The following is a 15,790-nucleotide window of genomic DNA, read 5'->3' as shown; positions in this document are numbered from 1 at the left end:
CTCATTTCTGGCCAGAGGTGCAGATTTTTGCATCTTATGAATTCACTATAATTTACTTAACTCATCCCTAATTTAGAGACTCAGGTTGCTTCCTGTTTTCACTATTATAATCACAGTTGTGTGGATACACACACACATACACACACACACACACACATCTTTCATACACATACAAATGTAGCTATAAGGTAGATTTTTAGTGACAGGAATCACTGAGTGAAATGGTCAGTTCACCACTTGATAGACATTACTGAATTTCATCTTCAAAAGGATTGCACCAACCAGTACTCCAAACATGTACACAAAGTGCTGTGTCCCTTTATTCAAGAAGTAATATTTTAGACTCTTAAAATACAGAACAGAGGCAAGTTTCTTTGTTTGGGATGCTATAACAAAATGTTTTAGAGCTGGGAATATGGCCTAGTGGTAGAGTGCTTGCCTGGCATACATGAAGCCTTGGGTTCGATTCCTCAGCACCATATATATAGAAAAGGCTAGAAGTGGTGCTGTGGTTCAAGTGGTAGAGTGCTAGCCTTGAGCAAAAAAAAAGCCAGCAACAGTGCTCAGGCCCTGAGTTCAAGCTCCAGGACTGGCAAAAAGAAATGTTTTAGAGGATTTTCAGAAACTGATAGCTCATAGTCGTACAGACTGGACGTCCAGGTTCATGGAGACAGCCACATGTGGTAAAGACCTGCTCCTCACAGACAAGGCCCTCTTGCTGAGTCCTCTTATGGCAGAAGGGGAAAACAGTTCCTTCAAGCCTTTCACAGGAGCACCACCCTTAATGGCCTCACAACCAAAGAGCTTGCTTTGTGTGTATATGACAATATGGGATTTAACTCAGGGCCTTGCTTACCTTTGTTGCTCAAAGCTGGTGTTCTACTACTTGAGCCATACCTGTACTTGTTAGATAATTAGAGATAAAAGTCTCTTGGATTTGTTTGCCAGGACTGGCTTTGAACTGTGAGCCTCAGATCTCAGCCTCCTGAGTAGCTAGCATTACAGGACTCAGCCACTAGTGCCCAGCTCTAGACCTGACTTCCTAATTACCAGGCACTGAAAATTATATTTCAACATATGAATGAAGGAACACAAGTTTTCAGGTCACAACACTAAGAAAGGCAATTATATTGAGTCATAGCTATCAAATGGTTGAAAATACACATTTGTGAAATGATAACCAGCCTCATTCTTTGCCAATACTTATTACAAAATTCCATGAGAATGTTCTGAAAAGATATCTCTGCCTACCTGCTATCATAAGTATATAACAAAATATAATGATGACAAATTCACAGGGTACTGTGGGTTTTATTTCCTATTCATCATAGAAGAAAATGCTCCATATGAGGTGGTAGCTAGTGAAAATGAATATGTAAGTTTCTTCCTGCTCAAGTTTTTGGGGTTTTGTGTGTGTGTGTGTGTGTGTTTTTGGTTTTTGCCAGTCCTGGGCCTTGGACTCAGGGAGTGCTGTCCCTGGCTTCTTTTTGCTCAAGGCTAGCACTCTGCCACTTGAGCCACAGCGCCACTTCTGGCCGTTTTCTATATATATATATATATGTGGTGCTGGGGAATCAAACCCAGGGCTTCATGTATATGAGGCAAGCACTCTTGCCACTAGGCCATATTCCCAGCCCTCTTGCTCAAGTTTTGAAGCTATCTTTTGTTGGTGGTGTTGAGAATTGTTTTTTGTTTTGTTTTGTTTTGTTTCGGAGGGGCAGTCCTGGGGCTTGAACTCAGGGCCTGAGCACTGTCCCTGGCTTCTTTTTGCTCAAGGCTAGCACTCTGCCACTTGAGCCACAGCGCCACTTCCACCTTTTTCTGCATATGTGCTGCTGAGGAATCGACCCCAGGGCTTCATGCATGCTAGGCAAGCACTCTACCGCTAGGCCAACCCCAAGAATTTTTATTTGTAGTTTGAGATTAAATTTAAACAGTGTCAAATGAAAATAAAAATGAAGCTGTCTTAGAGGTAGCTCTGGAAAATTTATTGCCAAGGAATGACTGTCTCTCAATTCATCCAGTGAGGCTAGGCACTGGTAGATCACACCTGTAATCCTATCTATTCAGGAAGCTGGGATCTGAGGATCATGGTTCAAAGAAAACCTGGACAGAAAAGCCTGTGAGTCTCTTATCACCAATTAACCACAAAAAAAAAAAATCCAGAATTGGAAGCATAGTTTGAGTGGTATAGCACCAGTCTTCGGTGAAAAATAAAGCTACGGGACAGCACCCAGAGTCTGAGTTCAAGCCCCAGAACTGACACAACAGAAACAAAACAAAAAAAAAATAGGTGTGGGAATCAGCCTCAGACTAGCTTAGCACAGGTTACACACTGGCCATGGAAAATATTAAGAGAAGCCATGTAAAATTCATACTAAGCAAAGTGAGCCAGACCCGAAGAAACATATACTCTCTGGTTTCCCTCATTGGTAATAATTAGTATACGTCTAGGATAGTCCTAGCAGAGGAACACAATAGCTCAATAGTTATGTACACATGATCATATAAGATGATGCTAATTGAAATGAACTCCAAGATATGGAAACAAGCCATTTATCATTGTTGTTGCTATTTTTTAATGTACTATGTGAAATTATGTCTTTTTTCTTTTGTTCATCTTCCCTATGGTTCAGCCCCTGTTATCACTGTATTTGATTTTAGTACCCTGGATATTGTATACATGTTTGTAGGAATTAGGGAAGAGAAGGTGAACATCAAATGGAGAGACAAAGGGTAAAAGGCCAATGCAACAGCATTGGTTAAAGACCACATGTTGTAAACAAACTGTACAACTTGGAAGGGGGGATGGCGGGGCAGGGAGAGGAACTGAGGAGGAGGGAAGATCGGAGAAAAATGAGGGAGGAGGTAACAAGTTTGACAAGAAATGTACTCACTACCTTACATATGTAACTGTAACCCCTCTGTACGTCACCTTAACAATTAAAAAAAAATTTTTTTAAGAGAAGCCATGAAGGTAGGCAGGCAAAGAGCACTGTCAAGAGCCTTTCAAAGGCTGCCTTGGCTGTTACTCAGGATGACCATGCCCTCTCTTCTCCAACACAGTATCCCACAGGTTTTGGGTAAATATCTAAGAAAATAACACATTCAATATTCCTTTGGAAAAACAACGAAAGGCACTGTTGAGAGCACTTTGCAAGCCATTTGAAAGTATTATTGTTACCAGTTCCTTTTCTAATCAGTGCTTAAAACTTCCAATTCTACTGGAAGTTTGCAAATTAGAGCCAAAAGAGAGTGCTGCTCAGAGTTGGAAAGGACATGGCTTGAGAGATGGTGATATCTGGGTTGCCTAACTGCTTATATTACATCTTTCCTCTTGCCTGGAGAGTGTTCCGGTAACTAGAGATGCTTCTAGAATGTCCAGAAGCAAAAAAAAAAAAGAATGATTCAAAATATCAGTTCCATCATCAGAGAACACTGCATTGATGGGAAAAAATTAAACAATTTTAGAAGCCTTAGGAGTCTAGAGGGGAAAAAAGATTGCAAACAAATTTCTGACTATGCATTTTTTTGTAAATTTTTTCAAGTGCTAGAGAAATGTTAAATTTCATTAAGTTTTATAGTCAGGCTTAATATAGACATAAATCCCCTTAATGTTGGTTTCAGTCAAAAGTGAGCTGAACATTATCGTTAAACCAGTGCATGCAAGAGAATTATTTGAGGAAAATCAAAATAGGCACAGTTGGGAACATTCAGCCATGACCATATTAGATGCAAGTAGGCGCAACAGCAAAATTCTTGAAGCTCTAATAGACTGGGCTATTTTGTCGTTCAGTTTCCATACAGATGAGCTTTGTTCTGGGACAATATGGTTGCAGTTTGAGGTTCTATCTAGGGAAGCTCATTTCTCTTTCATTAGCCCATGAGCACAGTGCAATTTCAGCTAATACTGTTATAGAGCTCCTAGCTGGGTTATTTGGTTGAATGCTTCCAGGGAAAGGAGCAATCCTGAATAAAGGGAAACATGTTATACACTTTCATGTTCTGAATTCCTATAGCTGTGCAGTCTAAATGGCAATTAATCATTGGAGACATGATCTTAAAGACTGATTGTCTGAGTCATTATTTAAGTCTTCCATAATTTGATGTTTCACCAAGACTTCTGATCTCTATGGTTTGATTTCTTTGAGATGTAGGCTTTTATAGGACCATAAGTACAGAGGCCTATTCCTTGTCATGGTTCATAGACATTCTTGGATATTCATAGTGCTTTTGCATGTAATTGAAGAAGGCACTTCCTACCAATGGGTGTAAAACAGCAACTCAAATTTGCCCATGTGCTGAGTAGATGAATGAGGGGGTGGGGAGAAAGTAGCCCCTCTGAGATGGCCAATTGTTTTATAAGATCCCCCATCTTCGTGCATGTCTTATAGGACCTGCTCAACTGCACATGACAACCCTGATCACAGAAACCACTTTCCCAGTTTTGTGATCAGACCACAGAGTTTGACCCTGTGTTCTCTAACATGATCGGTTCTGTCACACCAATGGATGTCCACATGAAGTACACCCATGCATGTATCACAAGAGTCCCATACTGATAGAACGTGAACACAGCATCACTTTTTTATGTGAAAAATAAACAAACCCTTGTATAACAGACGCCATGTGTGCCTGTCTCACCTGAGCAGTCACCAGTGCTGTTTCCTGCAAATGCTGCCTAGGGTGATGTTCCTATCAGAACAATCAGGACATTTTCATATGGAAGGGCAGAAGAATGACAGGGTTGGTGGCCCCTCAGAAATGCCCTCTTCCCAGTGAGCTGAACCCAGGTTTCTGACCAAGTGGCTTATCTGATAACCCACCCTGACTGATATGAGGCAGGAGAGGAGTAAGCATTGACTGGCTTCTGTCCAATTCTTTTCAGCAGCTTCTGTGCTCCTACATGGGACCCATACACTCCAGCACAAAGGGGGATGCCCAGGAAGGCACAGTCTTGGTACAGTGTTATGATGTGGCCTTCAGAGTGCAGCCTGGGAATAAAAATGATCTAGAATATGGCCAGACATCCTCAAAGTCTTCCCAACAAATACCAAGTCATACATATTTTCAGTTTCGCAGGTCTCAGCACTACTTTACTCTGCTAGGTACTGCAAAAACAATTTAACTCTGCTATTGTATTGCCAGAGCAGCCACTGTAATTTATAAACAAATGGATATGCCAATGTCCTAATAAAATTTCGTTTACAAAAATGCACAATGAATCAACCCATGGGCCATATTTTGTGACTCTTGCCATATGTAGCCAAAGTGGCAAAAGAAAGAGAAGTAAAACAAGTGAGAGAATGAGCTTGGTGTGGTGGTGCCCATTTGTAACTCCAGCACTGAGAAGATGAAGCAGGATGACCAAGGTTCTAGGCCATTGAGGAGAGAAAGAGAAAGAGAAAGAGAGAAAGGGAAAGGAGAAGTGGAGGAGGAGGAGGAGGAGAATAGGGAAGGAAGAGGAAGGGAAGAAGAAGAGGAAGAAGAAGGAGGAGGAGGAGGAGGAGGAGGAAGAGGAGGAGGAGGAGATTTATGAAAGGAGAACGAAGAAGATGAGGAGGGGGAAATAAGTAGTGGAGGGAGAGAAGAAGAAGGAGAGGAGAAGAGACAAGATGAGAAGAAAGGAAAGGAGAGAAGAGGAGAGGAGAAGAGAAGAGAATGCCTACATGAATCCACCCATCTTTTCATTTTATCTACACAGCCACTGCGTATTACCAGTTCTATCATCAGTATTTAAAAGATAAAGAAACTTTACAAGAGCAAAACAGACTAGATCCAAAATGATGTCTGACTGACTCGAATGTCTCTCTTCCCTCCACCAAGCAGATGTTTGCAAACAGGTGTGTCTTAAGCAGCCCCCACAAGGAGGGCCTACTGATCACAGAAGCTTTCCATTCTGTATTCAAGAGTCCACTTTGGGGGCCTCAGAAGCTTCTCTAGAATGCCCAATGGGGCATGGTTATCACCAAGTTCTGGAACTCAGTAAGACCAGTCCCAGCATCTGAAGTGTCCATCGCTCAGCCTATGCCTTTTATGGCCACACAAGCTAATCTCCAGGAAGAACGTCAGACGGTTCTGTAAAACTCAGTTCTACTCTTGCCTTGTCATAATTTAGTGTGTACACTGGCAACTCAGTACCAAGTGTCCCATGCAAACAATGGACAAACTATTTTTTCCAAGGGTAAATATAGTGTGGCTTTCTGAGTATAGATTCACATATTCAGAAATGAAGCTTTCAGGTTATAAAATACCCAAGATAATTTTTCTCCCCTTGGGCTAGTGGCAAGAGTGCTTGCCTCATATACATGAAGCCCTGGATTCGATTCCCCAGCACCGCATATATAGAAAACAGCCAGAAGTGGCGCTGTGGCTCAAGTGGCAGAGTGCTAGCCTTGAGCAAAAAGAAGCCAGGGACAGTGCTCAGGCCCTGAGTCCAAGGCCCAGGACTGGCAAAAAAAAAAAAAAAAAAAATTCTCCCCTTGCTCTCAACTTTCATAAGAAAAATAAATGAGCCATTATCAGAAGTTTTTCCAGAAAGAACTTCCAGGGAAGCCCTGAGGTCAATTTGGATTCAGCCCAGTCTTCTCACTGTCTGTTTGATGGCGCAAAGATAATTCAAGTCCTTAACGATGACTGAATCATCACAACCCTGAATCATAGAGGATGAAGCTACGTTTGCTGAGCAGCTAGTAATTTCTAAAGCAAGAAAATAGGCCCATATTTTAGAAGAAGTTATAGAAGCCCGAACAACAGCAAGCATCTCATTTAGCCTAAGATGAGCAGGATATTAATTTTTCCAAAACCTGTTCTTAAATGTTCACAGTAATGGCTGCCATAGAAAAGTCTAACATAATTCAAGGCCAGTATAATTGAGTCTTATACACAAATCATTTTACAGGAGACAACATTGTAATTCAAATCAATAAATGATTGAGTCTGGCTATAAAAGCATAAACAGGACCTTTGAAAGAATTGCTCACCATTCTTTCTTGCTAGAAAACCATTTGAATTTTAGCCAGAAAACATACAGCCCAACAAGAATAACTCTTTGCTTTCCTTAATGCTCAGTGTAGACTATTCCTCTCCACTAAAGAATTAAGCATTAGTCATCAAATTCACTCTACAAACAACTAAATTACTCAGGTTCCAAAGTTTTCATCTGTTTCAACATTGAGAGCCAAATTTGATGACCAGACAACACATGGTTTTACTTCTTGATACAAAAATAGTCATAGAGTTTTCAAGGTTCTAAGTTTCCAGTTTGGATCTCAGAATTTTCCAGTCCCTTCTTCTAACTCCCACCTGCCTCACAGCAAATCATCTTCACCAGAGCCAGAAATAAGAGCCAAGGAAATTTGATCAACCCAGAACCCAGCAAAAATTATGAGGCAGAAATGAGCTACAGTGGAATGCTTATGAAACCAGTCACTTGGGCAATTATGTGTAAGGTACAGAATCCTACATTTTTCTCTAAGTGAACTATTTTCTATCTGCCAGTAGCCTGATTGCACAAATAGAAATTTGATCTTAATTGATTCAGGTTTTTCCCCTGGCCTCCTATTTCTGGAACTGACTTTAAGCTTCAAAGGCTAACACAGCACTAAGAGTGGGAGATGGGGGAGCTAGCTGTCCATCATCTCTCTACTCTGGCTTCTTCAGCAACCTATTCCCATTGTCCTGTCATCAACTCAGAGAGATTCCCAAATCTTGGCTCCTTACAGTCCTGACCACCAAACTTTCTAGGCCAGTTGGTTCTCTCTTCATCAGTCTCAGCCTAGTACAGAATATTCTGCCACTAAGGGTCAGGGGTGCAGAGAAGAATTGTCCCAAGACTATTAGCTGAGATCCCATGCAGAACCACTTTCAGTGTGTGGTCCCATGATACTTCCATAGCAGGAACCCCAAACCTCTCCAAGGTGCTCATCCCTGCCTGTGCACATCCCACTCCAAGAACACAGCTCACAAGAAATGCCACTCAGTGCTCCCTCTTAGAGTGTCACAGTGGCTATTCGTGTCACATTCCCTCACCAACTCAGCCTACAACAGGAAATCCTAATCTTTTCTATAGAGAAATAAACCACACTCAGGATATGTCAGAAAGACTATTTCAAAATAATAGGCCTGGACAGAGTTGAAATCTAAATACTTCAAGGAAAATCAAGGGAGACATAAAAGCCAAATAGATGGTCTCCCAGGAAAAGTGTTATAGGCCAAACATATAATTAAATTTTATAAATGAATGAAAGTAATTTGAGATATAAATGTAAGAGGAAGAACAGTAGGTACTTGTCCAGTGTGGACAGACTTCCTGTGTAGACTTTCTACAGACCTGGTGTTGGAATGAAGAGCTAGATGCTGAAATACAGGACAAATGTATTCAAGACCCAGGGGGAAAAGAAGACCAAATTTCAGAATGGCCCCTGCTTGTTTATTTATTTATTTAAATTACTACTGACCAAAAAGCCTTCATCCATCCTGCTTAGGATCATAAATGTTTTGCAGTACAGAATTGATTGATGTGACAAACACTCTCAATGGAAGACATGGAGGGATGGGATTACATTCAAATTTTACACTCCTCACCACCTTTGATAGGGTCTAAGAGTATATGCTTAGAAATCTTACAGCTGTATATTTATTTGTTTAACCATTTCTTGATGCCTGTTTCCCCAGTGAGGCTGTAAATCTTACAAAAACAAAGATAGCACTATTGTACCTCATTCTCAGCAAAGTCTTGGACGTATGTTGAATTCTTTATATGGGGTCCTTCATGAGTGTTGTTAGGGAATTGGACAGGGGTTTAATACCAATGAGGTGAAAGGAAACAACCTTAACTTTCAGACACAGGAGGGGCAGAAGTAAGCCTTCTGCATAAAACAAAAAAAACTAAAAAAAAAAAAGTCTGACTTTTGACATAAGCACTAAAACATGTTGCCCACTGGTCGAAGGAGCCATCAAGGAAATTTCCCATTTATACCAAAATCTGAGGAAAATCTGCTCCAACAACAAATCTGTACCAACAACAAATAAAAACAGATCTAGAGAACACAGGGCTCATGTTTACTAACCACTTGAAGACTTCAAACAAGAAAGGTGATAAAAAGAAGATAGAAAGGTCTGAGAACACTCTAGCTCTGTCCCAACCTTTCAAACATGGATCCCCAGAACATGTCATTGTAGCACTGCCCTCCAGGAGGGGCTATAAGCATTCAACAATATGGTTCACCTCACTAGTCCCTTAATGAGCCTCTGGCTTTATTGACCTAATGAAATATCTTGTGTTTTACAGAATGCAGAGGCAAGTTATGACTTCAGCAGCAATGACCCCTATCCCTACCCTCGGTACACTGATGACTGGTTTAACAGGTAAGCCAAGCCTTGTGAGCATCTTTGATCTTGGGCTTTAGGATTTTACTTTACTTTGTTTTGCCTATGGTTGAATATTACCATGAAAACTATCTCAATGTTACATTCCATTATGTTGGGGTTTTCTTTCTTGTTGGTGGCTATATGCTTTGAATGTGGGGAGGTTGTTTTGTTTTGATTTTTAATATTATAATGTTCCACAAGAATTATCTATTGACTATGTAGCTCTGTTGAGCTAGGAATGATTTGCCTGTTAATCTATTGAAGAGAAGATAGAACAGAAATAAGAAGTCTTTTGTCACAAGGGAATTTAAAAGAAAAAGAAAGAAAGCACTCTGGTTTCGCTTGAACTGTTAAAACCATTGTTGAGGAACTTTTTGCTTCCTGGGTCTGCACTGGTGCGTTTTTGAAAAAAAAAAATTTCTGCTTATAAACTAATAATTACTCATGTAGTAAATGACAAAGAGTAAATATAGTTGGCAAAGTTTTGAGGCAATGTTGGGGATAAAGTCAGGGGGAGAGGCTTGAACTTGAAACTTCATGCTCTTGTTCAGCATTTTTGCTGGGACCAAAAAAAAAAGCAACTACATGAGCCATACATCTATTTCTAGCTTTTTACTGGTTACTTGGAGATTTTTTAAGTAAAATTTTTTACAAGTTTAAATACATTTGTTTATTTGTTTTGTTTTTGTTGCCAGTCCTGGGGCATGGACTCAGGGCCTGAACACTGTCCCTGGATTCTTTTTGCTCAAGGCTAGCACTCTACCTCTTGAGCCACAGCTCCACTTCTGGCTTTTTCCTATATATGTGTGCCGGGCTTAGCTCTATCTCCGTCCTCGTGGACATCCTGGGCCTATCTGCCTCTCCCGTGTGGTCCTCTATCGCCCTCAACGCATCTCCTGTCCAGTAGGGATTAACTGCGGGAGTGAAGGCCACGTGCAGCCTAGGTCAGCGTGTGGTTGCGGGACTCCCTGCCCCCTTCCCCATACTTCCCAAGGAAGACACGGGCGCGTGGGGTCCCGGAGAACCCTCAAGGGGTGTTCTGGTTTAATAAGGGGGAGGGCAAATACACTTATACCAGCAGTGATGTGCGAAGGAGAGGGACTGGCCAGGTGCCAACGATAGGCTAATGAGCGTGTCCATCACGGTGATGTCACGGAACTTCCCGCAGAGATGGAGACCTCTTGGCTCCACCTCTGGCTCAGCTGGTGCCATCCTGACACACGTGTTCACCACAGCTTCTCTTCCGGTTTAACCCAGAAGGAGGTGGGAGTGGCTAGAGCGACCCCAGGTCTTAAAGGCATAGCGATCCCCTACATATGTGGTGCTGAAGAATCAATCCCAGGACTTCATGTATATGAGGCGAGCACTTTACCACTAGGCCATATTCCCAGCCACACTTGGAGATTTTTTTTAATCTCACATTTCTTCCCAGGCAGGCTTCAAAACACTATCCTCAGACCTTAGCATCTTGAGTAGCTAGGATTACAGGCATGAGCAACTGGCACCCAGCCATAGGGAATAGAGTTTCAGCCATGCAAAACTGCCCAAATGGTCCATCCAGATGTATTTTTAGCCTACTGTACTACTAAAGATATAAATGTGCTTTCTGTATCTGTGAAGTAAATATCTTGCTTCGATGGTTAACTGCACAAAGAAATATCAACAAATTAAGATGCATAGCTTGCTCAGTGATACATACAACATAACATTCAATGTAATATGTGAAAATGGAACATAGTAACTTGAAGGGATGGGTAGAGTTGGGATAGATGGAGGGGAGACTGATGGGAGTGATGACATTGATCAAGATACACTTGTATTCATAAATTGACATGTTGAATTGATACCCCTTTGTACAACTGCATAATCTGCAGCCTGGAAAATTGATCTGCAGTGCTTTGATATGTGTGTTTGGAGAACAAGAATGTATTAAAAATATCTAAGAACTTTGGGCATGAATTTATTCCATGTCTTCAGACCTTAGTTCCTAAAGTCTGCTTAGCAAATAAACCATTTGCAGACTCAGGGATGTGAAGTTAGCAAATAATTGTCACTACGGCAGGGGTTAGATGTAATTGGCAACAGCAGGCTGGTACACTTTGTTGAGTAGCCCAAATGGTTGCCAGCTCTCTACATGAATTTCAGAAAAGACAGGGGTAACATGTGTAACAACTACTTGCCACTTCTCTGAAAGCAATAGGTACTAAATTAATTTTTGGTGGGTTGGTCCAGGCATAAAAACATAACCAAGTGAAGTTTTTCCCAAACCCCACATTTCAAATCCAAGCACAGCCCCCTCAAATCAAATCCTTTGTGAGATGATATGAGAATAGTCCTTTAAATAAAAACTTAAGGCAAGGTCTTCTCCCTTAAATATTTTCATTCACAAACTTTTTCTTGAAAGTACCATTCTAAACCGGCTGAAAACCTCTAATTAGAACTAATTAGTGTTTTATATAATAAAATCCATCACTGTCAGCAGTAACAAATCCCAAAGGTCCATTTACCCAGGAAAATTGTGATAGTGACTCAGGCAAGTGTGATCCCCATGTCCTAGGATGCTAATGATTCAAGACAGGGTGTCCACTTTGAACACTGAATGGGTTGTCCCCAATTATTGTGTCATTTTTCTAAGATCCCCATCTACCATGGCTTGTTGCTACAAAAATTAAATGATGCCCTCCTTGACTCCTGTCCTCTCAAAACTGACAATGAAAGAATGATAGGTCAAAGTCCAAGCCTACAATGCTGGGAGAATCCTTAGTCCAAACCATTGGCACCTGCTTAGCATAAGGAAGCTTTAAATAACCTACCTTTCTTCTTAAGTGGAGGATATATTTATTCAAAATCCCCACCATAACATTATACTTTGCCTCTTCTTCCATATGACATATATCTTGAGGTAGAGAATGGGTTGAGCTGTTGAGAAAATGAAATCCGTCATGACTTAGTCATTGATAAAGCTGGAAGATGGGTGACATGGAGCACACTCTACTTTTGTATGACGTTGAAGTTTCATATATATGTCAGATATTCATTGCTGTGACAGATACCTGCCTGAGAAAGACAAAATAAGGAAGTTACAATTTCTTCGGGCTTACAGTTTGAAAGGTGTCAGTCCATCATTATCTGGCTCCATTGCTATGGGCTTGAATCAAGGCAGGATATCATGATGGTGGGCGTGTAGCAGAGTAAAGTAGTTCACTTTGTAGTGGACAGAAAGCAGAGAGAGAAAGACAGAAGACATCCAGGGAAGGGCCAAGGCCCCAAGGACACTCTCTTGTGGAAATATGAATGGCTATATGAGCATTCCTAGTGTCTCATCTCCTCCAGCTAGGCTCCACTTCCCAACATTTCCAGCACCTCCAAGAATAGTGCCACCCACAATGCAATATGAAGTTTACCTAAAATGCATGAGGTATTAAAAACAGGTAAGAATTCTATGGTACTCATAAGACTACTCGTTTGGATGTACACAATTCTGGGGGGCTTGTAAGGAAGAAACATGTGTTCAAATCCCTACAATTCAGATATGGTCAGCACTAACATAGCACACTGAGGAGAGCTAAGACACATTGAGCAGTTACTCTGAATAAATATTATCAAAATCACCCTCACTTTGGAAACCAAGGCACAGGGGGTTTAATTAATCCATGCAGGGTCCCGTGGCCAATAAGTAGTAGAAGCAGGTTTTCATGGGGGTTATTGGCCCAGAATCTGAGAAAAGGTAATATATAGAATTGGAGGTGGGGAAAATATCCATATTAGGCAAAGACAGTGAGACAAAGATAGAGGAACAAGTTATATTTGGGGAAGTGGCTTGGATAACTGGTCTGGGAGTTGGAGACTGCAGGTAGCATCATTCTAAGACAGGTTCATGGAATAGATGAGACAGGAAAGGTATAAACAGGCTGCTAAGAAGGGAAGAGTTTGCAGTTGGTTGAGAAAATGATGGTTGAGGGCTGGGAATATGGCCTAGTGGCAAGAGTGCTTGCCTCCTACACATGAAGCTCTTGGTTCGATTTCCCAGCACCACATATATGGAAAACGGCCAGAAGGGGCACTGTGGCTCAGGTGGCAGAGTGCTAGCCTTGAGCAAAAAGAAGCCAGGGACAGTGCTCAGGCCCTGAGTCCAAGGCCCAGGACTGGCCAAAAAAAAGAAAAGAAAGAAAGAAAGAAAATGATGGTTGAGAGCACTAAGTGATGATTCTTTTCCCATTACACTCATGGAGCAGCCCCATGACCTTGAGCTCAGCACCTGCCCTTGCCCAATTCAGGATCTGCTACTGATCCTTCATGAGTCTCTCATCAACTGCCCAGCCATAAAGCCATGTTGGGTTCTCCCTGGTGTTCTTCCTATAACTGGGCACCCAATCTTGCCCCTCATCTCTGTTCAGCATCTTGGTGCCCTTGAGCAATGCTCAGTTCCACATATACTGAGATTCCAATAAAGACTGGCTGTGGCTTGCCAGGAAGGGGTTGTTGCCATTAATGGTTCCAGCCACTCTGCCTGTCACAAAGTCTTGTTAGAACACAGGAGTGATTGCTGCCTGGGAATCAGCCAGCAGCTCTCCATCACAGGGGTCTCGTTTACTGTGGAAAGTAGAAAATAAAACACATTACAAGAAACACCCTCAAGAAAGCATGTAAAAATGTTCCCCTTGGATGAGAAAACACATTCAAAAGCATCACATTCCTCCTGGGTTCTCCTGACACTTTACACCATTGCATGACACCCTGTGAAGTTGCTTATTCACTTGTTTCCCTTCAAGTCTACTTTTTATTTACTTTTCAGAAATCAATCCTAGGGTTTGAACTCAGGGCTTCATGCAGGTGCTCTATCACTGGATCCACTCCTCCAGACCCTCAAGTACATTTCTTTAAGAACACATGTAATGGAAGTGGCTCTGTGGCTCAAAGTGGTAGAGCACTAGCCTTGAGCTGAAGAGTTCAGGAACAGTGCCCAGGCCCACAGTTCAAGCCCCATGACTGACCAAAAACAAAAAAAAGAACATATGCAAAACCCTTAAGCCAGGCACAACATATGAAAATAAACATCATACATATGCAAAACTATTTTTAGTCACTATGAATATTAGAATATCTTAACCAGTGCTTGATTAGATTTGGTAAGATCATTCCTTTTTATAAGCAGAGCCAGTGTATTTATTCCATGGTAAGCTATTTAATAATTACATACAGTATTTCAGCTCTAGCAATATAGCCAAAACAGTTGAGAAATTTGCAGAGTATGATTGTTACCTAGCTTCCATCCAGAGGACTACATTTGACCAAACAAAATAATAATGATAATAACTCAAGTTATAAAAAAGGGAGAAAATGTTGCAAATTTAATGAGCATCAATAATGTGCATAAAGGATATAATTGATTTGCTGCAGGCATCAGGATCTAGCATCACATTTTTTTTCTTGGCTGCCATTCAGTAAGTATTGATTGACTGGGTGATGGATGGGTGACCCACCTTCTCTCTCATGCTGAGATGTTGAACAACCTTGACATCTTTCCACTTTAGGGCTGCCTGCTACTCACAAGGTTTGTGGCCCACAGCTTGTCAATAATCTTGCAGCCTGGCTCAGTGTTAAGTCAATGTTTGGTGATGCATTGCAGATCTGTATTCCATTACTACATGGTTGTCCATAAAAATCTCTCTTGCATAGCATTTCTTTGACAGGCATTCACCACTGAAATGTCATCCCTGCCATCAGTGATATTTATGAAGCATCACAAGACACAGCACACTCTATCTATTAAGTCCTAAGGAGTACTAGAATATGGATTAGATGCAATTCCTGAATGCAAAAAGTTTACCATAAATCCAGGAAGAAAGGAGACATTTATTACTCAAGCAACCAAAATGGAGGACAGGAGGAAGATATATAGATATATAGAGATATAGATATATAGATAGATGTGTGTATTACGTATAATATAGAGAGAAAAGACCATTTATCTCTATATGAGCTAATTTGGTTGATAGCATTAGTTAAACCTTCAAGTGAAAAAAAGATTTTCTGTGATTAGCCTTTTCTTTTACTAAAACTCATATTTCATTTTTAAAAACCTATGCACCAGGCAGTAGAAGAACATAGAAGAAAAATGGCTCTCTCTGGCTTCCTATTTTCACACTGATGTAAACTGATTCTTTATCCCAGTGACACTTAATGGTTTAGGAGGAGATGAACATCTTTTCTTCAGGTCTTTATGGATTAATTCAGAAGTCACCTCCCAGATAATAAAATTCCAACTGTTTTCAAAGAGCTCGTTTAACTTCTTTTCATGTGAGCTCTGAGATTGCCTCATAAGTCGATATTAGCTTAAAGTTTGTTGCTTATAACTAATCCTCTCTACATCCAAATCAGAGCAGAGTGAAATCCAATGGAGTATAATTTTGCTAGC

At 41.0% G+C, this 15,790-nt stretch overlaps 1 protein-coding gene across 2 annotated transcripts in view; it reads left to right on the top strand.

Annotated features, from left to right (window-relative positions):
- The window catches only part of Pcsk2 (proprotein convertase subtilisin/kexin type 2), a 263,957-nt gene that overhangs the window by 200,149 nt on the left and 48,018 nt on the right, over window positions 1-15,790 (top strand). For both annotated transcript variants that reach the window (XM_048347415.1, XM_048347416.1), the window contains one exon: window positions 9,293-9,369. In XM_048347415.1, the coding sequence (XP_048203372.1) occupies window positions 9,293-9,369 (77 nt within the window). The remainder of the gene's footprint in view (window positions 1-9,292; window positions 9,370-15,790) is intronic.

The sequence above is a fragment of the Perognathus longimembris genome, chromosome 6 (assembly GCF_023159225.1).
Source record: "Perognathus longimembris pacificus isolate PPM17 chromosome 6, ASM2315922v1, whole genome shotgun sequence".
NCBI classification, from domain to species: Eukaryota; Metazoa; Chordata; class Mammalia; order Rodentia; family Heteromyidae; genus Perognathus; species Perognathus longimembris.
The sequence above is the reverse complement of the archived record's forward strand: the minus strand, read 5'-3'. Positions and strand labels throughout refer to the sequence as shown.